The 24811-nt window shown below is 43.3% G+C and overlaps 9 protein-coding genes across 9 annotated transcripts; 5 read left to right on the top strand and 4 right to left on the bottom strand.

Annotated features, from left to right (window-relative positions):
* Nucleotides 1-370: 370 nt before the first annotated feature.
* On the bottom strand, nucleotides 371-3943 carry V865_005232 (uncharacterized protein; the record flags this gene model as incomplete). Its single annotated transcript, XM_066229005.1, has 12 exons — nucleotides 371-673; nucleotides 765-905; nucleotides 978-1075; nucleotides 1142-1241; nucleotides 1321-1412; nucleotides 1479-1550; nucleotides 1623-1797; nucleotides 1903-3076; nucleotides 3135-3172; nucleotides 3231-3322; nucleotides 3398-3842; nucleotides 3923-3943. The coding sequence occupies 12 exons, from the start codon at nucleotides 3941-3943 to the stop codon at nucleotides 371-373; spliced, it is 2751 nt and encodes a 916-aa protein (XP_066085102.1).
* Nucleotides 3944-4340: 397 nt separating this feature from the next.
* Nucleotides 4341-8704, top strand: V865_005231 (uncharacterized protein; the record flags this gene model as incomplete). The annotated part of the gene is made up of 13 exons (XM_066229004.1): nucleotides 4341-4884; nucleotides 4990-5151; nucleotides 5203-5316; nucleotides 5467-6008; nucleotides 6119-6216; nucleotides 6278-6386; nucleotides 6587-7253; nucleotides 7440-7558; nucleotides 7628-7700; nucleotides 7869-8084; nucleotides 8173-8276; nucleotides 8354-8540; nucleotides 8625-8704. The coding sequence occupies 13 exons, from the start codon at nucleotides 4341-4343 to the stop codon at nucleotides 8702-8704; spliced, it is 3015 nt and encodes a 1004-aa protein (XP_066085101.1).
* A 565-nt stretch (nucleotides 8705-9269) lies between these two features.
* On the top strand, nucleotides 9270-10322 carry V865_005230 (uncharacterized protein; the record flags this gene model as incomplete). Its single annotated transcript, XM_066229003.1, has 5 exons — nucleotides 9270-9284; nucleotides 9367-9605; nucleotides 9802-9880; nucleotides 10013-10106; nucleotides 10201-10322. The coding sequence occupies 5 exons, from the start codon at nucleotides 9270-9272 to the stop codon at nucleotides 10320-10322; spliced, it is 549 nt and encodes a 182-aa protein (XP_066085100.1).
* A 622-nt stretch (nucleotides 10323-10944) lies between these two features.
* On the bottom strand, nucleotides 10945-12409 carry V865_005229 (proliferating cell nuclear antigen (pcna); the record flags this gene model as incomplete). Its single annotated transcript, XM_066229002.1, has 7 exons — nucleotides 10945-11211; nucleotides 11291-11349; nucleotides 11422-11778; nucleotides 11884-11989; nucleotides 12054-12161; nucleotides 12236-12288; nucleotides 12358-12409. The coding sequence occupies 7 exons, from the start codon at nucleotides 12407-12409 to the stop codon at nucleotides 10945-10947; spliced, it is 1002 nt and encodes a 333-aa protein (XP_066085099.1).
* Nucleotides 12410-12897: 488 nt separating this feature from the next.
* On the top strand, nucleotides 12898-15968 carry V865_005228 (uncharacterized protein; the record flags this gene model as incomplete). The annotated part of the gene is made up of 12 exons (XM_066229001.1): nucleotides 12898-12921; nucleotides 12994-13159; nucleotides 13253-13330; nucleotides 13421-13779; nucleotides 13850-13883; nucleotides 13964-14292; nucleotides 14409-14937; nucleotides 15052-15218; nucleotides 15314-15403; nucleotides 15463-15529; nucleotides 15595-15668; nucleotides 15732-15968. The coding sequence occupies 12 exons, from the start codon at nucleotides 12898-12900 to the stop codon at nucleotides 15966-15968; spliced, it is 2154 nt and encodes a 717-aa protein (XP_066085098.1).
* A 721-nt stretch (nucleotides 15969-16689) lies between these two features.
* On the top strand, nucleotides 16690-17661 carry V865_005227 (uncharacterized protein; the record flags this gene model as incomplete). Its single annotated transcript, XM_066229000.1, has 2 exons — nucleotides 16690-16878; nucleotides 16963-17661. 2 exons carry the CDS (start codon nucleotides 16690-16692, stop codon nucleotides 17659-17661), a joined length of 888 nt encoding a protein of 295 aa, XP_066085097.1.
* Nucleotides 17662-18120: 459 nt separating this feature from the next.
* On the top strand, nucleotides 18121-19683 carry V865_005226 (uncharacterized protein; the record flags this gene model as incomplete). The annotated part of the gene is made up of 3 exons (XM_066228999.1): nucleotides 18121-18294; nucleotides 18401-18994; nucleotides 19072-19683. 3 exons carry the CDS (start codon nucleotides 18121-18123, stop codon nucleotides 19681-19683), a joined length of 1380 nt encoding a protein of 459 aa, XP_066085096.1.
* Nucleotides 19684-19769: 86 nt separating this feature from the next.
* Nucleotides 19770-21431, bottom strand: V865_005225 (uncharacterized protein; the record flags this gene model as incomplete). The annotated part of the gene is made up of 7 exons (XM_066228998.1): nucleotides 19770-20052; nucleotides 20143-20227; nucleotides 20336-20513; nucleotides 20638-20712; nucleotides 20790-20859; nucleotides 20956-21155; nucleotides 21285-21431. 7 exons carry the CDS (start codon nucleotides 21429-21431, stop codon nucleotides 19770-19772), a joined length of 1038 nt encoding a protein of 345 aa, XP_066085095.1.
* A 700-nt stretch (nucleotides 21432-22131) lies between these two features.
* V865_005224 (uncharacterized protein) lies at nucleotides 22132-24601 on the bottom strand (the record flags this gene model as incomplete). Its single annotated transcript, XM_066228997.1, has 5 exons — nucleotides 22132-22288; nucleotides 22355-23173; nucleotides 23235-23267; nucleotides 23334-23422; nucleotides 23498-24601. The coding sequence occupies 5 exons, from the start codon at nucleotides 24599-24601 to the stop codon at nucleotides 22132-22134; spliced, it is 2202 nt and encodes a 733-aa protein (XP_066085094.1).
* Nucleotides 24602-24811: the final 210 nt, after the last annotated feature.

Below are 24811 nucleotides of genomic sequence, written 5' to 3'. Positions count from 1 at the left end.
GATCTGATCTGATCGACCTGGTGAGGATGGAAGCCGAAAGGATTCTGTGTCTATGAACTTCGATAATCAGGTCAGGGAACAGGAGATGGTATTTGTATGCAAGCATAGAAATGATACAGTTGATGAATCAACATCAAGAGTTAAAGGAGATTCACGATCTACATGGTGAGGTGTCAAGGATGGTTGTTTACCTCCACCACAACCATCACAGCGATGACGATGCTGTACAAGATGCTATTATACATGCCCCCATTCCATGATAAACATGATTCCATTAATCAGAGCTACATAATAATCATAAACCAGTCATACCATAAAAATTATCAGACTAATTTCGGGTGATTGAACTACACATGTCTACCCTTGTCTCCTAAGCTTTCCAACCAACCAACAACTCCCTTAGATCTTCCGAAATGACCTTCCTCTCTTTCTTCTTACCCACTCCCTCCTCGTCGTCATCATCACCAAGTGCTTCTTTACCTTTACTTTTCGATTTAGATGAAGAAGTAACATCAGAATTCACTCTTCTATGCCTTATTCCGTCTTTGTTGTTACTACCTTCAACATCTAGGGCACTACTGCCGCTCGCGTTCTCTTTATCCAGGTCCTCCACTAGAGTCCTAAACGATAAAAATAATACCTCGGCTTGGGCCAATGTAGTGTCCAGATCGATCTGACATTTCATGACCCAGGTCAGCTTGAGGTTCTCTTTCGGACGAATGCCATTCGAGGAGGAGTATGAAATAGGATGGACAAACACTCACAGTCCCACTTAGATCATTAGCATATTTCAGCACCTCATCAAATTCCGTTAAATATCTAATCAACACATCCCTATGTGATTGCAAAACGGCCAACGCAACAAATAAAACAAATTGATTCGAATAGTAATTCGTCCATAGTACCTATAATCGACAGAAACAGGTCAATATCAATGTGAGCTTGCTGGAAAGAGGACAGTCGAGAAACCAGCTCACCTCCCAAAGTTTTATCACTTGCTCAAATTTGAATTCCCTCTTGAAAGAGATCAAGATCCATCTGAAACAGAAGAACAAATTCAACGAATCGGTTCTCTCTAATCACACAAAAGATTCACTGTCAGCTACCAGACTTTAGGGGAGAAGTTGAAGTTTTAGCTCACCTAGATGAGCATATAGTTCTGGATCCATCACACTGATTAATTGTTGTAAGGTCGATAGTTTCCTCTTCATACCACTCTGGTCACGAAGGAAGTTACTCTCCTATACATTCCAGCCATACCACATCAGCTGAACCTTCACAGCTTATGGTGATCTCGACAGCTATGCGCAAGACACCTACCATCATCTTCATCACTCCCACCAAACCCCAGAATGCATCCGCTTCATTCGCATCAAAAACCACGTATATAGGGGAGAGGAGATCGGACATGCCTATAATATCCCTTCTGTTAGCTACCGACGTAGCTATGCTTCATATACAAGGAGAGTGGAGCTTACCTTGTACATATCCCAATTCAGGTGAATAGGTATGATAAGTCATCAAAATGGTACGCAGAGCAGCGATGTGTGCTGTATCGCCCAATCATAGTCATCATCAGCTTGGCAAGCCTTCTGAGACAGTGGAGGCACAGCTCGACGTACGATTTAGAGCCGCTGCACCACCTTCCTCTTCTTCTCCCTGACCATCATCACCCAAACTACCTCTTCTCAGACTCGTATTTGCCCCACCACCTTCTTTTTCGTGATCCCCTCTATGGGCAGCTTCAGCCGGTACAGCGTAGATAGGCTGATTCCTATCTGTCCTTCTACAGTCGACCTACAGCATTCACGAAACAGAGTCAGTTCCAATCTGCGTAACGCATCGACGAGCTGTGTCCCATCCTTCCTCAATGGAAGCAGAGTAAAGTAAAGTACCACTCACATCAATCCTATGCCATTCCTCTCTCCAATCATCTCTCCCTCCACTAACTTCACTCTCCTTCTTCCATTTCCCTTTCAAACCACTATACACCTGTCTCCTAGCCATTCTAGCCTGTTCTCTTTGATTCTTCCTTTTCTCTTTCCCTACCTCTCCACCACCCAATCCACCAATATTCCAAGGAACGATCCCTAACAAAACTTCCCATCCCTCTCTTCGAGCTTGTTTTTCGAGCGGCTCGGGGGAATCTGAAAAACCTCTTTTGAAAATTTCTCTTCTTATCCACAGTTCATCCCTTCCCTGAGCAGCGAAAGATTCCCATTCTCTAAAAGTAATAGGATGTTGAGGTGTCCTAGTCGGATTAGGTATAGGTCTCTTAGAATATGATTTAGGTAACATTGAGAATACCCCCAAGGAACTTTCCAAATCTTCCATATCAGATCCAGACACACCAGAACTTGACATTGAATTTCTTCGATTGTTCAAACGTGCTTTAGAAGCTATTTCATCCCTCCGAGCCTTTTCACCTTCCTCAGCTACTACTCTTGCCCATCTGGCTAAATACAATCTAGCAGATTCGAATTCGCTAGCTACGTCCGTACTGCCCGATTTGGTCTTGGAGGTTTTGGCTGGTAATCTACCTGTCCGTTCCCATTCACCTGGTACGTGAACGAGTGATCGGACTGCAGGTGGTAAATGAGGAACGACAGGTTGAGCTAGAGGGTGTGAGAGGACTTGTGAAGCTGCTTTTCTCGATAGATTAGTGAGGTTCGAAAGAGAGGTCATGAGAGTTTGTTTTGGTGTGGTAGTGTTCAGTACAGCTGAATTGGGGTATTGCTGTTTGGGTGGATAAGGCGCAGGAGCGGGCGATTTAGGTGGTACAGGTTGACGTTGAGGTGGTACTGCTTCGGGTTCTTCCTCTAATCCAGCTTCGTGTACCTCCCTATCGCTCTTACTTGGGTTGACCAACCATAGCTCTGCGCCCATATTCTTGCGAGATTGAAGTAGACGAGATCGGACTAAGGTAGCTCGCGATTCTAGGAGAGAAAGGAAAGGTGGGAAACCCCATTGAGCGCGAGGTAGAGGCTGGGAAGTATCGGGTATGGTTGGAGAAGCGAGAAGAGGTGATTCGTCGTCGTGGAAATATAATGTCGGAAGGGATATACCGCCCATCAAGCTGAGACGATAGACTTATCAGCAGATGCTAGTATTTCTGCTTTATATGAAGAACTCACTTGAACGTTGCTGAGCCATACCAATGCGATAAGCTCGGCTATGAGAGGAGATGTCAGCTCTCGCCTTAGGATAATTTTGTGGACAATGTAGCTTACAGGGTATACGAGCACACTATATATACTAGTTATAGGAATTGAGAAAGCGTATTTTTCGCCTTTTGGCGAAGGCAAAGAGACAAACACGAAGCCTAGTTCGAATATCACCGTGTAAGCTGTTTCATCCGTATTTTCCATACTGAAAGATGGGTATATTGACAACTGACCATCTTCTTCTCTATCACTTTCACTTCCGTTCCCATTTAAAACTCTTCCTTCGACACGCTTATATCCTTCCCTATCTTCTTCATCCATCCTGTCCAACAACTCATTAGGTACCCACGTAATCAACGTTTCTTTCCTTCCCACGTTGTTATCACCATGATCAGTGTCCAAGTTGGGTGCCAGTGAATGAGGAACTATATTTTCGACTTCTACTATACCCAGATAACCTGATATATTATCTTTGTTGAATGACGTGGGGTGGATCGATACGTGAGATTTACAATATATCAATCTTGCTTTCCCATTTTTACTCTGACTTTTACCGGTATGAGACAAGGGGTCAGAGACATGTTCGAAGGATGTATCTGTAGTTGAAGGTGAATTGGCTTGGAGCGACACTGAGGAGACGTTAATGATTGAAGAAGTATCTGACGTATTGGTCGTTGGCTATGATTCACCAAAGATAAGCTTGATGAGTACGAATCGGTGGCAACTATCGGTTCTGAGCGAGTAGAAGATGAACTCACTTCGTTGGATTCTGGTGGCATGTTGATGGCTTTGTCGAATTGATCCAAAAACCTCATCTGACCTAGGCTGTGTTGTTAGCACGATGAAGATGGGAAGAGATGGGATGGCAAAGCTGTGAAAGTGAGTGTTATCTGTTCTCATCTCTCTATCTGTTTCTGATATCGTCATCTTTAATTATTGCTACGGTTATGAGGGTCACTCGATCACCCGGCTTAGACCTATAATCCACTTATTTATATCGGTTACCCATTTATACAGCCCACGTTGATAACGGCATACCTCCACGAACACCCGGTTTACGTGACGTGTCCACTTTAAGTTGTAACAAACCATACAATTTCAATCGACATTGAGCTGCTAATCCATTCTACTCTTCATCGCTCACCCTAATCAAAAATCAACGCTGCGGGCTGCACCATGCCACCAAGATCAAGGTACGCTGTCGACCCAAGTCTGACTGGAGGACCTCAGCAGCCCCAGGGTCAGAACCTAGGCTATCAACAGCAGCAACAGCAACAACAATGGCAAGGGCAGTCGACTTCCCCTCAGCCTGATTACTACCAACAGCAGCATCAACAACAACAAGGTCATGGGTATGATCCAAATTATGTCCCTCAGTTACACCAAGTGTCAGACCGACCTGCACCAATCCCAACAGGTGAATATGCTCCGACCCATGCACCTGGACCTCCTCAATCCTCATCTTACCAACATCAACCTCAACAACCTCAATATCAAGTACCTGTCCCTCAACAGCCTCTCAATCATATACCTCCACCACCTCATTCCAGTGGACCTACTTTGACTGGACCGAGAGTAAGGATTGATCTAAGTCAAGTGCCCAACCCTGTCGAAGCGCAGGAATTGGATCAGAATCTGTACGACGATGAGGATTTCTTCACTTGTCAGACTAGGGGGTTGGTACCACTTGTAGGAACGGATTACAGAGGGATAGATCAGGGTGAGTTGAACGTACAGGCTCTTAGCCATTTCATATAGAATAGCATGATAGATCGCTGAGAAATAACTGTTCTGTAACTTGTTATCTGTGATCATCAATCAATAGGTAACTCACTTCCTCGTCATCTTCGAGCAACCTTACCAGTCATCCCCTCAACATCCCAGTTATTAGATACTACCGCATTACCCTTTGGATTGATCATCCAACCGTTCGCTCAATTGCGATACGACGAGAATCCAATCCCGACCGTATCCAATTGGATATCAGGTCAAAGTCCCTTCGACCCCCCTACGAGTTATGGTAATAATGGGAACGAAGAGGAAGATGGTCCACCAAGATGCGAGAAATGTAGAGCGTATATCAATCCATGGTGTAAATTTGTGGATGGAGGGAGGAAATGGAGTTGTAATCTGTGTGGAGCGAATAATGTTGGTGAGTCAACCGAAAATTGCATTATTTGATATGTTACCTTTTTATCTATTCATCTTACATGTTCATTCGCTGGAAGATCTACACCTTCCATTTCTATATCTTATTCCGAGCAAACCACAATGTATCATTAGCTAACATATGGTTCAACAGTCTCACCAACCTACTTCTGCCACCTATCTCCCTCAGGCCAACGACTCGACCACTCTGAACGACCCGAACTCCAATTCGGTACATGCGACTACGTTGTCGGACGATCATACTGGGCATTACAGCCTCCGCCAAGTGGATCTCTAATGGACGTAGCGGTGGATGCAGGTAACTCAGCAAGCGATGCGATCTCCTCTACAGCACACGATTTACTGGGTGGTTTGCAAGCTTCCTTAGGACAAGAGCAGACAGCATCGTCAAGTACGAATTATAGAGAAAAGGAAAAGGAACGTAAGAGGGAATTAGCCAAATATAGAAGACCACAAGGATTAGCTCGGGTTTTTGTCATTGACGTGTCGAAGCCTTCTGCCGAGAGGGGGATAGTAAGAGAGGTCTGTGAGGGAATTAGAAAAGCTTTGTATGGTGAGAAGAAAGATGGAGGACAAGAAAATGACGATGAGGATGAGGATGAAGTGAAAATTGGAAAAGCAGAGAGGATTGGGATTGTTAGTTGTGCGGAGAATGTTGGATTTTGGAATTTATCTGTGAGTGATTGTGTCCGTGACATAGACAACTATTAAGTCTCCATCATATTTGGCTTCGCTTGGAAGTGAAGTAAACACAGTGGCTAATTTGATTGACTCGATATTCACAGTCATCCCTCTCTAGCCCTTCTCAGATGATCGTATCCGACCTAGACGACATGTTCATACCATTCACCACTGGATTCTTGGTTGACCCGATCGAATCAAGGTGAGTTATCGCGCAAAACATCTTGGTTCTGCCCCAACTGACCATTTATGTCTTCGTGCAGAACCCAGATCGAAGCTGTCCTGGATCTCTTACCTACGATAGCGGAACGAGGAGGTGAAGGGAATAGGGTAGCGGCTGGTTCGGCTGTCAAAGGTGCTTTGGCTGGATTGGTAAGTGCCAGTTTTGACTCGAGGTCACGAATTCTCCATCTCATCTCCCCTTCCACTGCTTCGTGTGGTCTATCTCCGTCCACTTCCGTCTCACACCTACCATCCGGCTTCTTCATTACATACACCCGACGATTTGTCAATTCTCAAGAACATATCGAAACTGGTTGACTTCGTTTACTGACTTCATCTCGTTTTTTAAGCGAATGCAAGGTGGTCAAATCAACCTCTTCCTCTCCGGCCTCGTCACCCACGGAGCCGGTGCTCTCACCTCCCGTGAAGATCCCACAATCTATAATACAGATAAAGAGAAATCTCTCTTCTCGCCATCCAACTCATTCTGGCGGGACCTCTCAGAGGAACTGGCAGAATGTGGCGTGGGAATCAACACATTTATTTTCCCGGAGGTATACTGCGATGTAGCTTCGATAGGAGCGTTGTCGGCCGTGACAGGAGGAGAAGTATTTTTCCATCCTAAATTCCAACCTGTTCGAGATCGAAATTTACTTCATCAAGAAATCCAATCTACCATCACCCGTGAAACGGTTTATAACGTTACGGTCCGAATTAGATGTTCCAATGGTTTAAGAGTATCAGATCACCTAGGTAATTTCTACCAGAGGAGTATGACAGATTTGGAATTTGCTACGTTAGATAGTGGCAAGTCGTTCGTTGGAGTGATGAAGCACGAAGGATCAAGATTAGATGATAGGCAACCTGCCTATGTACAAGTGGCGATACTGTATACGACCAGTCAGGGAGAAAGGAAAGTCAGGTTGTTGAATATGAATTTCAGCGTGACGAGCTTGATTGGCAATGTATTCAAGTTTGCGGATCAGGAAGCTGGAGTGGGAGTTTTGTTGAAAGGAGGTAAGTCGCTTTTATCTTGATTATAAGAAACCTCGAGAGGATACATTGGGAAGGCTGGGTTAGTGGGAAGGGGAAGTCTCAATTCATATGAGAGAGGAAGGATGAAGGTATTCGAAAATGATGGATAAATCTGGCAGGATACGAAGACATACTAAATACTGATCCTTTGATTGAAAACATTCTTAGCCGTCTCGCAAATGCCTACTCGAAGTCTGAGGGACATCAAGAAAGCCCTGACTGAACGATGCAATAGGGTGTTGTTGATGTATAGGAAACACTGTGCACCGGCTGTTCAACAGGGTCAGGTGGGTATCATACCAATCACTTCAAATACAGAATACGGGCAGCTAACAACATATGTCATGTTCGTCTAGCTGATCTTACCGGAGGGATTCAAGTTGCTGCCGCTTTATACACTGTGCATGTTGAAATCGAAACCTTTGAAAGGTGAGTGATGATTTGAGTTACTGGATCATTCTGGTAGATATGATCTCTATGAAGGTGTTCCTCCTCTTGATTAGAAGGAACCATTGCCGTAAACCTTCCAGGTTTCGTGGAGATAATTGACTTCACATTAGACAGTTGCTGACTTTTCTTGATTTCCGATTTTATCAGGAGGAAACGTCACTTCCGATGTTCGAGTACATTACATGCGACAATTCAAATCACTCTCTGCGACTCGAACCATCAATCTACTTTATCCCAAGTTGCTCGCGATACATGATTTGAATGAGAGTGTAGGGTTCCCTGATGATAGGGGTAAATTGGTCTTGCCGACGTTCATGAGAGCTAGTTATGGGTGGATGGTTGCTGAGGGGGCGTACCTTTTAAGTGAGTAACTTACAAGAACAATCAAGCAGTGTTGGTATGAGATGGAATGAGGGATATCTCGCTGATACGATGTATTGCGTACTTATAGGTAACGGAGAAGTAGCAATGTTATGGTTTGGTTCAGCGGTAAATCCACAGATAATAGATGATTTATATGGTGTAGATAATTTACAAGATTTAGACGTGAGAATGGTAAGTTTATTGGGTTTTTTTGATGTATACCAGGGAAGATTGATATACTAAATATCTCATATTCATTGCGATATTAGACCCAATTACCTAAACTACCTACATTGCTTTCCACCCAACTCCAAAATATCCTTACCCACCTCGAGAGGATATTAGATCATACTTTACCTGTTGTTATAGTAAGACAGAATATGGATGGAATGGAAATTGAATTTGCCAATCAACTTGTGGAGGATAGTAATAATGATGCGTTGAGTTATACGGATTGTGAGTTTACCCCACCTGTCTACGAGATAGCTAGACCCCAACACAAAAGGCTGATGATCCCTTGTATCGTATGTGTGTTATTAGACTTGATGACGGCACATAAATCCATAACGAACGAGTTATCTGGGAATGGCGGTAAATCAGATAGTTGGAAACCATGGTGATTGTGGTAGTTTCTAAGTGAATTCGAGATAGGGGAGTTTAGGGCATCATCATTGATGATGTGGTAGTCTCAACGTCAAATTGAGCGTAGGGTAGATCATGCATCACAAAGTCAAGCATGTAAATGACACCTTGTCCAATTCTCCCTCGTACAAGTCTGTCGAGTAGTTTCTTCTCAAACTCGTTAGGTGAATCTGAGTCGAGTAGACTACTCGTAAGGATGATAAGATAAATCGAGCACAAACGTAATGGTGCCACATTGATAATGGGTGGTATGACATCATGTTGTCGTCATTCCCATCAAAAGTGAGTGAGTCGAGTGTATTGCTGATAACAAAAGGTGAAACGTTAAAGTTGTTGTGTGATTGTACTAGTTGCGGCGTGAGCTTGTGACCTGAAGTTGCAATAGGAAGCTGAGTATATATATATACAAGCCATGACTATGCATGGTGTATCTTGAATTATCTTTTCTTTCCTCTTATCATCATTTTACTTGCCCATAACTTACTATCTACTAAAATATCATACCGACCTTGGCAGAAACGAATAACATCAATACAATTCATCATGCAATCAGTCGTAGTGAGTTCACATATCTACAAAACTCCACTATTAACCATATGAGGGGATATAAGCTAACTATATCCATCGGGTGTGAGTACAGGACGTAGCCAAATCAGCTACCAACACCGTAGTATCAGGAGCTACCAACCTAGCCAACACCGCTGTATCCTACACGGGTTTGGGGGGTCATTCTCACGCTGAAGAACATCTGCATAAATCTACTTTACCTCCCGACTCGACTGCCTCGAGCGTTAAGAAAGTGGATTCAGAAGGGTTGGCGGTGTTTGAAGATGAGGGAGTGAGACATGAGGTTTTGGTGAAGATTAACAAACTTGCTCAGTGAGTGGGTTTGATTGTACTTCTTCTAAGGTAAATGTTGGGAATAAAGTGTATATTCAAGTTGAAGAGATGATCATGGAGGGAATATCAGGATAGAGATAGGGATTAACCTTTTTTTCCATCGATCCATCGATCAATCTGTTTTACAGGATGATCGAATGCTAATTCTTTTCGTTATTTTTGTTGATGATAACAGCGAAGATGTTAAACATGGTTTGAAAGAGGTCGCTTCACTTGATTTGGTAGGACCGGATGGTATCAAGAAAGGTATTTCTGTGAGTTGTGTCTCTTTTCACTTATATAGTATCAAGCAGAGAAGAAAAGTATCTCCCACGTTTTGATCATCATGTTATAAGTATTTTATATTTACTGGCCTATGATTTTGTTTTTTTTTGGTATACTACTAGTACTACCACCCCCTCCGATACTTCACTGTCACCCGTCCTCTCGGCGTAGACTACATTGGAGAAATTGAGATTGAAGAGGGTAAATCAATTCATGGTGAGTCAATTCGCTTTAACTTGTCATGAATTCCCGAGACATTCTGATTGAAATTTACTGACTCCGCTTGGATTCATCAATTGATGGATTACAGTTCGAGTACATAAAGCTGGATCAGGTAATACACCTTTATTCCATTCTATCGATACTAGACCTTCCGAAGAGGGTGGAGCGGTTTTCAAGACTGGTGAACCACTCGGATGGTTTGATTATTAGTTCATTGATCGATAATCATTTCCATACATATGTAGCTTATAGCTTACACGATATTCTGAAGTATATCATGATCTGATGATCGTTAAGATCCAATTTTGTAGATCTATGAACATGTTAATTATGAATAAGAGATGATTTTTACCCAATGCTCGGAGGTGAATCATTGCATGTTACATCTTGATCATTTCTTTTTTTTGAACATTGAGCGAGGTCAATTGTGAGCGTCCAATCAAGTGACTCGACCTCTCTGGTCAGCTGTGATTAGTCAAACCTATCAGTCCGTCTCACTAAGAAAAAGTGCGAAGTCATATTCATATTCATAAAATGATGATGTCGAATATATAAGTAATATCCAGAAACGAAAGCACATGGAACAAAGCTGAGAAATGCACTATATGGGAAAGGAAAGAAAAAAGATGATATGGAATTCAAACGGAACATAACTATCTCTCCCTTTAACTGATTCTTATGTCCTATCTTATTTCATCTCATCTGATGCACATCCATTTTCTCTCTCTCTCTGTCATCGATCAAATGAACTATTTTGCGGTCACCCCTTATATCATACCAATGGCTTACTCATCAGAGATCTAGAGATCACAATCAAGTCAGCAAAGTACACTTAATCAGCATGTATATTCGTCAAAATCAAACCCCAACCTACCTTAGGAGCCAAGAAGAATTGTAAAGTGCCTTGTTCGAAATCGAACTGAACCAAGAGCGGCACATCGTTTGACATGTGTAAACTGACTTCTCTAGCCAATGGTGCAGATTTGGCGAAATTCGTTAGGTATTTCAAAGAGAACGTTAAAGAAACTTGTTTCTCGAGGATGATGGATACTCCGATATCTTCAGAGGTCGATTCGTCCTTTTTGGCTTTTTTGGCGGTCTGCAACAAAGACAATGTCAATCGAATGAATGGGATGAAATGCGAATGATAGTTGCAACAGTGAAGGGTTGATACGTACCTTTGATTTACCATTGGATTTTCTCTTTTTAGATCGATCTTCATCATCTTGTTCGTCCTCTACACAATCATCAATCATCAACATCATTTTGAGAATGGGAGCAGATCTAGTCGATGTAAAGCAGTACTCACCACCTTCCTCATCATCAATCTCAGGTTTCTCATCCTCTTCAATCTCCTCTTCATCCTCTTCATCTGGATCTCTCTTGACTGCCTTCTTGGATGAAGATCCGGCAGATCGATCGGTACCAGCAGATTGTTTAAGTAAAACACTACCATTTCCAACTTCACCTTCTGAACTGAACCTCACACCTTCCTTTGAAGCTTCAATCTTGACTGATTCACCCAAAGCAGCCAAGTCTCGACAGATTCGCTGGAATTCAGAAGAAGACATGGTGATGGTCGCGTCGTACTGCGTGTCCGGTATACCCAAGTGTTCTTGGTCGATATCCATAAGTTTCATTTCGTATTCACCTACTCGATCTTCCTCTATAAATCGAAAAGAAAACCCCGAATCAGCTTGTGGATACTTTGAAGCGATCATACTTGGGCTAGCTGATTTGAGGCGACACAGCACATGACATGTGCACTCACTTGGCGATTCGAATACCAAACCAAGAGAATCAGCATCATCAGGTGCTTTGAGAGTTACGACATCTTGATCTTTGGCACATTTGAGGATTTTAGTGAGGGAGGTGAGCTAATCGAAGAACGGTCAACACAGTCAGTTTTGACATAACGTATAGAAGTAATTGATAACCCACGTTAACACCCAATGGCATATTTCGATCACATCGATAAGATTCGAATTGTTCAGCGACGAGTTTGAGGGATACCAACGCTACGTGAGAGTTGTCCATCGCTTGAAGGGCCTGTCAATGATCCAAATTAAACACGATCAGCTGTCTGGTCCTGTAAGATGGTGAGAGCAGTAGTTGTAACTCACAATACCCTCATCGGTACAATCGAGGTTACCATCTGTAACCAACTCTTTGATAGCTATTTACAGAACAGAATAAGTCAAATGAATCAACCTAATTTGCGACGCGATAGGAGGAATTGACATACCATCTAAGAGCTTTTTCAACACTGCTGCTTGTTTGACTCTGGCTTCTAACATTCTGGCGACTGTGTATAGATATGATCAGGGGATAGGGGATGGTAGCGATGGGAAGAGAGGATACTTGTACTATGGAGAGAATATATAGATGAGGTTGAAGAAATACGATGAGTAGATGAGAAGATGAGGAAGAGGCGCGTCTTGTCGATTGTTGCTACTCACCATCGCGTATTTCTATACAGAAACGGGATCAATTATCACAGCCATACGCGTCAACCAACTCATGTTTTGAGAGGGACAAGATGATAAGGGTGATAGATAGTAATGACACGTGTAATGATCTGTCAACACGCGTAGGTCCGTGTGGTGTGATTAGATGGATTTGTTACGCAGCGGTGACCAACAACAACGTTCGGCCATCACTGCTATCATCGACGTTTGTACTCTGATCACAACAAGGCTGAAGAAGAAAGCCTGTGTGAGGTAGTCACCGTCCTCATCCTCACCCGCCCCATCGCTCTTGCTGCCTGTATAAACACCTGGACAAGATGTCATCCTATAACACCCTTCCTGTAAGTCTTATCTGCCCATCCCCCTCCACTTCGCAGTATTGCACACGACTGACGATGAGATACCTTCCACAGCTCCACGAGACACTCAACCTATACGTCTCACCCACCGCATATGTATTCGAACCTGCCTCTTCATCATCCCCAACTCACGGATTCGATGGGCCTGCTTTCGTTAACGAGAAGGATTCAAGGGAGAGTTTGTATGTGGATCGAAGGACCGGACGGATGAGCTTGAATGGTGGGTATAATCTTCTAGCTATTCTTTCGTTAATTGAGCAATGACTTTTATCTATGCTCTATAACCTCAGCTGACTAATGTCGATACCCTCAGAATCATCTCAAATACCATTCGGGAAAGAAAAAGTGATAACTTGTTATGGGATCATTGGAACTTTGAGTCTCGCTACGAGTGAGTAGTAATAGCCGTCTTTCTCCTTGCATTCTCCTTGTCGTCCGACGATATACATATACTGACCTCCTACTTCACGTTGTCGTTTAGCCGACTTTCTTTTGATTATAACCTCTCGAACTCCCTCTTGTCGACTACTATCTCAACCCATTTACCTGGCGACAGATTTCCGGTTACTCCCCCTTTCACCACTCTCAACCTCTTCCACCATCCTCGATCACCCTGTCGAGAAAGAGCTCATCTCCTTGGTGGAACAAGGCTTGAAATCAGGTAGATTATGGTTCTCCTACGGATGGGATCTCACAAACTCCCTTCAGAGGCAGAATGAACTTTCTCAAGATGGCGAAAAGAAGAATTGGCCGTTATGGAAGAAATCCGATGAAAGGTTCTTCTGGAATAGGTATTTGATGGGTAAGATGATTGATCTAACGGAGAATGGGGGTGTTGATGTGAGTCAATTGATCCCTTCTCTTACATTGCTATTCATGTATCATTCTAATATCTGTTCTGGTTTTGCAGTTGAGCAGATTCATCTTACCTGTGATGTACGGATGTGAGTATTCCTCGTGTTCAGAATAAGTTCCGCTGTACACTCGGTGCAGACTAAATGAGTACTGACTCTTGATTGACCAGCCGTCGAACTTCGCTCGACGACACTGAACAGCCGTGATCTCCTCTTCCTCCTCATCTCCCGACGCTCGAGACATCGAGCCGGTACACGATACTTTTCACGAGGTCTGAACTCCCAAGGACATGTGTCCAACTTCAATGAGACGGAACAGATAGTATTGTTCGACCCTTTACCGGAGAACGGGAATTCCAACTCGTCAAGAAAAGGTAGAGTAGATGGACGAGAGAGATTGAGTTTCGTACAGACTAGAGGCAGCGTACCGCTTTTCTGGGCAGAAGTCAACAACTTGAGGTATAAGCCGGATTTGCAGATTATGGATTATACTGAGACTGTGAGTGTTGGCTCTAGGGGGCAATGGTCTGATGATGATGCCAAATCAAGTGGAGCAGATGTGGAATATCTATCATTTACCGGTGAATTTAGCTAATCTTGCTCTGTACCTCACAGCCTAACGCCCTGTCAACTCATCTTCACTCAATGATCGACCTGTACGGGGATGTCCATCTCGTCAACCTCGTCAATCAAAAGGGACACGAACAACCCGTTAAAGAAGCTTTCGAGCGATACATGTCTTTAGTCAAATCTTCTGATTCACGTATCAACGAAAAAGCTCATTACCTATATTTCGATTTCCACCATGAATGTCGTAAACTTCGATTCGATAAGATTCAACTTTTGATCGATAGGTTAGAACCGGAATTGGCTAAGATGGGATGGTTCCATTCTACCAACCCTGGTTCTTCACAGTATGGGAATTCGCACCATACGACTTCAGACAATGGTGAGAATGCCAGTGTGATCAGCAGACAACAGGGCGTGATTAGGACGAATTGCATGGATTGTTTAGATAGGACGAACGTCGCTCAATCCGCTCTGGGTAGATGGGCATTGAATAGACAATTGAGAACGGTAGGGATAATCAATATAAAAGAGAGAGTGGAGGATCATGAGGAATTCATGACCATGTTCAGACATGGTAAGTGCACTTCTCAATGTGATCTCTTTTCAGACTAGCTCATTTCACTGTTATACTTCACTACACTTCGCTTCTCCCCCCTTTCTTATCAAGCTAACATTTTCTCCTCTGCAGTCTGGGCAGACCATGGAGATACCGTCTCGAGGGCATATGCAGGTACAGGTGCCCTTAAAGCGGATTACACAAGGACGGGAAAAAGATCGAAAGAAGGGATGTTGGAGGACGGTTATAAGAGTGTGATGAGGTATATAAGGAATAACTTCTTTGATGGGGATAGGCAGGTGGGTTCAATCACCTGTTGAGAGACAGGATCGTCATATCCGATGAAGAAATATTGTTGTGAGACTGAGGCTGATAGACTTCTTTTGGTCGACAGGACGCCTTCGATATTCTCACGGGTGCTTGGGTAGCCAAACGTGGTGGTATTCCCCCTTTGACAGATACGAGACCGTTACTTATGCGAGCGGTGAGTTAGCTGACACACGCATGGTCCTGACCGGCTTGAGCTAATACTTCAATCGAAAGATGCCATATATACTGGCCTTTGCACTTACTATGATTCTGGCGGCTGTCACATTACCTCGAACAAGTGGTAAGTCCACGTATTAGCCCCTTCAATTAGTGCCCAGAACTGACAAACAATCAATTGCTTCGCAGAACTCTCCATCTACTCATTCCTGTTCCTCTGGGTATTCTTAGCGTTCTTCTCAGGATCATACATATGGGGTAACGTAAGTTGTCTTAACCAGCATCATCTGCTATACGCCGCTTACTTATTTTGCATTGGACATTAGGGAACTTCATACGTCTCTTGGCCAAGGTTGAACCCACCCTTAGAAGTACTCTCATGGAATGGTCCAGGTGCCAGATCCATCGCTAGAGGAAGAGGCTTATCGCTCGCTAATGTAATTCCAATCTTCAATAAGAAGAACGCAGCTGGGAATACCAGTGGGGGAATCGGAGGTAGACCGGCGGTGTATAAGATGGAGGAAGTCGAGTTGGGTAAAAGAAAAGGTGCATTGATCGATTGATCGAGCGATCAAGGGATCAAGGATTTTTGTATATGCCTGAAGGAAGACTGATATCTTGAAGCCCGGAGGTGGACTACACAGTATTTCGCATTCGATATTTCCTTTTTGATGCGTTGGTTGAGTAGATTGATATGATATATAGAGTTCTTGGTGATATATGGTATGATGCAATATGAGTATGTTCATGTTCACATCTTTAATGTGACAAGAGACACGATTTATGTGCCACAAGTACGCCTTTATCAGCAGGTTCAGCTTGATAATGTATCTGACTTTACTTCAGAAGAGTGCTTCTCCGACGTCATGTATGCTGCAAATCAGCAGAACGATCTTTGGTACGAGGTACGACTAACATATTCTAGTCCTCGAGGTTCAATATAAGAAACGGCATATCCGCTTTCCCCATCGGAGCTATTAACAAACAGTGTAAGGATGTCAGTAAAGTCCCACCTTGATTTGCTTTCAAGCTGAAAATCGATCCTTTATACAGTATTCAGCCCTTTATGTTTAAGAATATGTACATAGGACCTCACTGTTTATTGTATACTGTATCAACTTTATCCAACCCAAGCGGACACTGTAGATTTTTTCTGCATTCACCACCATTTAACAAGATTCACATCGAAACGATTTGAAATCTGAAATCTTAAATCTTAAATCTCAAATCTCAATCAACCATCTGTGCTGCCAGCGATATACTGTATTTCTACCAATACGCAATATGCCTCGTAAAACATCCTTAAAATACAGCTTTGTTCCTTGTCCCTGTCCAGCTGACCATACTTCCCAACAATTCAGTTCCAAACGACGTCAAGATCAGAACGGCGATGATACTCAGAACTCGGGGTTGGGACATTGTATGAGAGTGGCAGAAGGTCAGGAAGATAGAACAGTAATATGTACGACCTGTGTGAGTGAACTCTTCCACTCATATGCTTTGGCGGTGTGAATGCCGAGTGTTGCTTGATGAGCCTGCTGATATTGCTATATTTAGAGCGATCGATGGGGTCATAGTCAAGCTTCTTCAGCAATGTTCAAGAGTCGTTCTCAAACCAATTCCCTCACACAAGCACTAGACGCATACCCCGCTTACAAAGCGGCATGTTCAGGAGAGGATAGAAATCCACTAGAATGGCGATTGTACTACAGAAAATGGCTCAGTCAAGATGAAAGTGGTACACCCCACATTCCCGATAATTCACGATCTCCACGAAAGAGAAGACAAGTTGGAGAGTATGATCCTACTAGGGAGGAAAAGCGGACGTTGATTCACTCGGATAACGCAATCCGAGGCTGGCAAAGCAGACGTGTATACAATGAAGTTCCTGAAGAGATAACTTCGGTTGGCCCACCTGAAATCATCAGCGAGACATTTATGACACAGCACCCTCCGGTATACGAAACGGACTTGAATCGTCCACAAGAGGGGAACACCGCCAGCTATGACTACAATGTTCCATTCCCATCTGAAGCATCCCCAGCCCCCACTTTGATCAACGACTCTACGGTGGAAGATAGACTGTATTCTACATTCTTATCAGAGGGATACGGATCGTTTGATGCGACTGGCTACGAATACGGGCTTGAAAATTATCTAATGACAGGCATCCCAAGCTCTTGTGGGTATTCCACCAATCCCGATTATACTGAGCCCGACTGGGATATTCCTGAGGATGGCGACTCGCAAGATTGACAAACAAGACTCTCGACCAAGTGCATGACTTATAAACGAGTGGTTCTCCATAAAAGTCAACCAAGGGCTCGGGAGGTTGAGGTTATTTGAATACTATAGTGGCAGAAGGGACTTCAAGGAGGTGCGTATGATAGTCGATAGACCCGGATAGAAAGGATCTTTTGTATCGTACAAGCGAAACCCCCCTGGTCGATCATGTCAAAGGACATGCATTTAAACCATGTATTATGCATACATACAGATTTAAAGTACGAACATCGAACAAAGGTGATCTTGAAATGGTCATACGCCGTGAACTTACATGTAGGAAAATCTAGATACCCCTGATGATTTTAGTACTGCAAATTACTTGTATATCATTTGGACGATATTATAGTAGATAAATGGAAAGGAGACGAGACCACTTTAGTGACTATTCCCAATACACACGGTCTGCTATCTCGATATAAGATTGAAAGAATGGCCAAAAGAAGAAGTGGGTTCACGTTGATTGAATGTCCCTGTCCAGGCGATCACACCATTAGTAAATTTACCACAAAGAAGAACGGCTCTTCATCTTCAACTTCAACTTCAGGAGGTCATCATATGATGGAAAGTTATGGTACAGGGAAAGAACCGATCTGTTATAAATGCGTGAGTCAATAGACGGACATTCCTCTTGTTGAACTGCCACCAACTGTGCTGTATGGACATGGAACTGACAAAATGGATTGAACGATCTCTGATACTGATGCGGTAGATGACAGATTATTCTCATTCACACCTGTTCGCATCCCACTGCACTCAAAAAGGAGAACAAAATCTTCTCACTGAGGCGGTCGGAAGTTACCCATCATATCAGAGAGAATGTCTGGTAGATGAATTGTACCCAAAACCATGGGCAAAGTACGTAGTGGATATTGTGGCAGGTAAGAAACCCAAAGGAATGAAAAGTATGAAAAGGCGGAAAGGTTCACATCGTCAGATCTTAGATGGAAGTAGATCAAGGAACTGGTCAGACAGGTGTAAATTGCAATCAACAACCAGGAGTAGGAAGACTAGCTGTACGAGTGAAACCCGCCTGGTAAAGAGTGATGAGCATCATCAGGATGCTAGGGGGAGAACGAAGAATTCGATTACCTATCAAGGACGATGTGAGGGAAGACGAATAGTCGATTTATCCAACAGCACTACGACTAAGAGCAAGGGTAGTACCTCTTTGAACGAAAACGTTTCGGATATCAAAGATTCGAATCAATATAAGAAGTACGGACGCGGGGTTGATGGGGTTGGGAGATGTAGGGTGAACTGTCAGCTGTATGGTGACGATCAAGTAACGTTGTGTGCTCGATGTGTAAGTCAGTCGAACTAGACTGGATATCACCCTCATGCTACTTACACTATACACTTGTGTGGACGGAATACTCACAGGTTCAAAAAACCGGTACAGTCAGAGCGTGGTGCAAAGATCATCCCAGATCCGATAGATCCACATGGTTACATGATCTCATGGATCTATATTCAGCACGTGTAGAAGTGAAACAACACCAAAATGGAATACCGATACGAAATCGTCAGAGAACCGTACCGTGGAGGGTTCTACCATCTATATTCAAAAGCGTCTATCACCCAGAGTATCTGCAATATTCACAAATTAGTGCGGACGCTACCCTCGGAAGGCAGCTTTCCCAATTACCTCCTGGACAGATGGGGGACGTGACGGGGATCATGTTTGGATATGCCAGGAGACTAGGTCTACAGGGACATGAGGAAGAGGAGTCGAGCTTGATCGATGTGGAACATCTTCCAACCAACACGAACAGCTTTGATGGAAGATCTACGGGATCTCCTATTTCATCGCCTATTGCAGACTCAACTCCTATAACATCTTTCAGCGAGACAGTCGAGAGTGGGGATGCCACAGAACACTTTATCGAGGTCGAGTCAATGCTGATGGACTATGAGTCGTTTATCCAAGGAGAAATCAAGTATATCAATCCTTCAGAAAACTATGGATTTTTGTATGACCCGGAAGAAATCTGATTGACATGCACCGGTTCCACTGATCATCATGAGAAACATAAAATACTGCATACATCCTACATACTATTTGACTTCTTCACACTTGTTTACAATTTACTCTTCTCGCTTTCTTCCTTCTGTTCCTTCAAACTGACAACAGTCTTACCGAAGTTCTTACCTTCGAACATATCTCTCAAAGTCCCCACGCAGGTATCCAATCCGTAGGTGACGTGATAATCAGCCTTCAACTTTCCTTCTTTCACCAAGTCAGAGAGGTATTTCGCGCCTTCTTGGAATTTATCGGCGTGGTCGAGGACAATGAACCCTCTCATGGTCGATTTCATGGATACGAGGTTGAAGTAGTTGTATATAGGGGTAGGTTTCTCGGCGCTATAAGGAAATGTCAATATCAGTCTCAGCCACGAACGTTCTTGATGTTCAGGCAACGAATTGAGAAAGTGAAGGGAGACTTATACTCACTTATAAGCTGAGATAGCACCACAAGCTATAATTCTAGCATACGGATTAAGTTGACCCAAAGCCAGATCGAGGATTTCACCACCGACTATAGAGGCATGAGAATTTCAGATAAGCTTACTTTCGATGTATATCAGAGACAGGATCAGATGTAAAGAAGATTTATTGTACTATCGTATTTGAAGATGCAACTCACCATTATCAAAGTAAACGTCAATTGTACCGACCTCCTTGAACTTCTTCTTGAAATCTGCATCCTTGTAATTCAATACGTTATGAGCTCCGAGTTTCTTAAGGTAGTCGAGTTTCTCTTGAGAGCCAGCGATAGCTGTTACGGTACATTTCGGGTGGGCGACGGCAATTTGGGTTGCGATCTGGTATATAATCCCATTGGTCAGTTCAAGGTACTTATCATACGAGCGGATATGTTTTACATCGTCGAGGATGTCGAAAGATGACGAAGTGAGTGTTTGAATTTTGAATGAAGAGTATACTCACTTGGCCTACTGCACCTGCCGCTCCTGAGATGACTACATGATCACCATCCTTGAGTTTACCAATCTCGAAGAGACCCTGTATCATTTAGAAACATCAAGTCAGACATATTGAACGGAACTGCATAATGTAAGCTGTACATGAGAGCAACGTACGATGTAAGCTGTCATTCCGGTCAATCCATATAATCCCATATGATCAATATCCCTTCCACCTTCGGGTGTACTATACATTCCCCAATATCACAGTCAGCAATCCGCCATTTCAACTCATATGAACATCGGGTCCGGGATGATGTGCGAATCGATAGTTCATACTCACACCCTCTTTTGAATGGCTTTACCAGGTCCAGTCCAATATTCCTGCCAGCCGAAAGTATCAAATACCAAATCACCTTCTTTGAAGTTCGAATCGTTCGATTTGACCACTCTACCGAGGGAGGTAGCTCGCATCACTGCGCCAATTTGGACGGGTGGAAGATATGATCTAACATCATTGAGCCATCCTCGCATGGTTGGATCCTACATTCACCATGAAAGTCATAAAAACAGGTATTGCAATTAGCCAACTGTTCCCTTACTGTACTGATGGCGTCGCATGGGGAATTGAAAGGTGGAACGGAAGGGTCGGTTGGTCGGTTGATCACTTACGATAGAAACATATTCAACTTTTACCAATACCTCTCCTTCACCAGGTTGTTTGATTTCTGATTGTTGAATTTTAAAAGTCGTATCTGTAATAGGACCTCTTTGGGGTCTTTCGTGGAGTACGACTTGTTTGTTTTGTTGTTGCGACATCTTGACTACGACAGGGTGTAAAGATATGTTGATGTTTTACTTGCTAAGTTTGTTTCTGGAATTGAGCTGGGAATAAGAAAATGCGTTTGAGGATGGTGAACACTCTGTGTCGACACTTTATATATCTATATATATTGTCCAGAATCAAGAATGCTTACTAACTGATTTACGGCCTTTGACCTAGCTTCTTCGAACTCCACTAAGTTACTTTCATCTGAATGCTCGTAGGAGGATTCTATAGTAGTATTCTCAATAAACGTCACTGTCACTCTTCACCGAAACCGGACCCATCTCATCTCACTTTAACCGATCTGCAATCCACACGTTCTCCGGAAAATTCGGGAATCGTCTAAATACTCGTCATCCGCTTTTTAAGGAGGATGTCACCGCAATCAAAACTGAACCTCCACCTTGCTTACTACATACACCATAGAAATACGATTTGACATTGATTTTTACATAAAACACTTTCATACGTGACGATCTATGCAATGATAAAGTACAGAAGTGATATATATAGCGATGAATAATAGTATGAACAACAATGATAATGATTGTGGTGATTGCAGTACCGGTAGAGGTTAAAATCAGTGTATAAAAACATGTATAGTATATGCGATGGAGGTATCTCGTATGGAGCAAGAAAACACATATTCGGATAATTCGTGTTATCGTACAGTATAGACCTTGGGCGATTCATCTATTCACTATCTGAAATAGCGATAACTTGAGATCTCTGTCCTCTTGACCTCCTTCCTCTGAATACAGGTTTGTCATCGTCATCTTCGGCATCTTGGTCATTGTCGGTCGGTGCATCATCTTCATCAGGGTCAATCCGTCTTGATCGCTTTCGACTTCTACAAAACAAAGCATTAGCGTCTCACTTCCTCTACGAACATCGTCGACTTGTAACGAGAACTCACCTCCTTCTAGGCGCTTCATCTTCGCTCTCCCTTTCCTCATCACCATCTATCATAGATATATCTTCTTCTTTATCCTCCTCTTCCTCCTCTTCTGCATCGTCATCAATAAATGAACCTCCATACTCATCTTCCGAGTTTGGCCCTCTCTCATCCTCACTAGACCCATACGACCCATCATCATCCTCAGCTTCATCATCTATACCAGTCAATATGTTGAGTAGGTTGTTAAGTGGTGGCGGAGGCGGAGGAGCGTTCCTGTTTCTCCTTGAACGAGGTCTGCCCGTCCCAGCTCGTCTTCGCAGCCCGTCTTCAACATCACTTGAATCACTCGAACTTGAGGTAGAGGATCCATCGTCATTATCATTATCAATTCTAATGATCTCTCCATCACCTAGGACACTCCCATGAACCGATTCTTCCTCTCCATCGATCAAATCCAAATCTTCCCCTAGATCACTTTGATCACTAAATGCCAATTCACACCCTTGACATACACTATCGACTATCTCTCCCAAACATTCAGGACATCTAGTCGTATCGTCCGTGGGATCATACAGTTTATAAGTATATGATTCGATGGGGAATAATTTGTCCCATAGGTCAACGTCTTGAGATCCAGCTGGAGGGACGTCTTTGTGTTGGAATAATCCCAAAGGTTCTAGGATGGCCCGTAGGAAGAATAATCTTGCGGGTTTGCGCAGGACGACAGATCGACAGACATGACATAGTTTTGTACGGTATGACAGGTCTGTTTCGGGAGTGATGTCTTCTGGGTGTTCGTGTTTTAATGCAGTAGGGGAGCGGAACCATTCCATGAGGCTGTGGGGTGCGCGTTTATCAGTTTGTAAGTCTTGATTCGAAAGCGAAAAAGTTAACTTACCATTGTCTGCATGCCATATGCCCACAAGACAAGCTGAAAATACAAAGCACATCAGCTAATGCGACTTATGAGCTACAACCGAAGACCAGCTGTACTCACACATGAGGGTCATCAATTGTGGTCAGACAGATTGGACACTCGAGAGCATGGGTGATAGCATTTTTGATGTTCTCGTGCTTTTTGATGATCTACACCACAAATAGAAGCTCAGAGTGTATACATCACAAGTCGCAACACACAAAGAATTATGTTCGACAACTCACAGTTTCATTGTCGACGATCTTCTTCTGACTTTCTTCTACCTGCTTTCTACCTTCTTCCACCAATCGTTCCTTTTCATTTCTACTCATCTTCTCTCTCTCGTAATTCACCTTCATCTCCTCCAACTGATTCTGGGCGATATCAACCTTATCTTGCAACTCCTTATACTTCCTCTTCTCTTCCCTTACTTTCTGTAACTCTTGATCTGTTCTCCTCTTTCGTTCTTCTTCACTTTTCAATTTTGCTTGACTTTCTTCTTCTATCAACTGGTTCTTCCTGTTTTGTAACTCTTCAATCTCCTTTTTGACTTTCTCAGCTTCTCTCCTAACTTCCTCAGTCCTTGATCTGACTTTTTCCAATTCCTCCTGAGCTATTTTATTCGCTCGTTCCCTCTCTTCCCTTTCTTTTTCCTGAATAATCTCCTGCTCGTTTCTCGCATGATATTCAGCAAGGAATGCGAGGCGAGTTTCTTTCGTTTTCTTTCTTCGACTTTGATCTTTCTGCTTTTTATTTATGACTGGTGATTTCGTAGATAATGATGAAGAGATAGCGTTGTTCCCATCCTTTTCAGAGATATCTGTTGATGGTCGTTTGGGCGTGAGATGGTTCGAATCCATTTCGATATCACCATCAATCTTAGCAGCCGCTTGACTTTCAGGTCCAACTTCTGGTTCAGGCGAACTCGAAGGTGATACAGCAGGTGGAACTCGGATATCCTCGAGCATTCTCGATATTTTTGAAGGTTTCTTATCTTCTTCTACCATTGCCATTATACGCTCCTCGATTGATTGTCTACCTTCACCTGGTCCCGTATCTGAAGACAAGCCATTGGAATTCCTCTTTTTCTTCTTCTTTCGAGATATCTTACCAGTTGACGAGGGAGAAGGGGGTACTTGAGCTTGCAGGACTAACATACCTCCTTTCCTGTTGTCATCCCGTTTCTCATCTCTCACAAGAAGGTTGTCATCTGTTTGCAGAGTGGATAGGGTGTCTTTTGTCTTTTTGGATGGTTTACGAGTATGGGTGTTAGGCTTACCGCTCTTCTGGTATGGCGAGGCGGCTGCTTTGCGATGAGGGGCTGACGAAGGTGTTGTGGTTGGTGGCATCCTGTCTGATCCCCTGAGTCGTCGTCCTTCGGAAAAGGGCAGAGAGTAGTCGAGGAAGAGGAAGGAAGATGGATGTATTAGTGTAGTAGTGAGTTGAAAGTTGAATCTTACGAGTATGGTGGCAATTACAGTCAGACTGAACACGAAGGTCGATTTGATTTTACTCTGCAAGCTCAGGCACCATCAATATACATTCCCACGGTGCGAATA

This window comes from Kwoniella europaea, chromosome 1 (assembly GCF_036810445.1).
Source record: "Kwoniella europaea PYCC6329 chromosome 1, complete sequence".
NCBI classification, from domain to species: Eukaryota; Fungi; Basidiomycota; class Tremellomycetes; order Tremellales; family Cryptococcaceae; genus Kwoniella; species Kwoniella europaea.
This window is presented reverse-complemented; position numbering and strand designations above follow the sequence as displayed.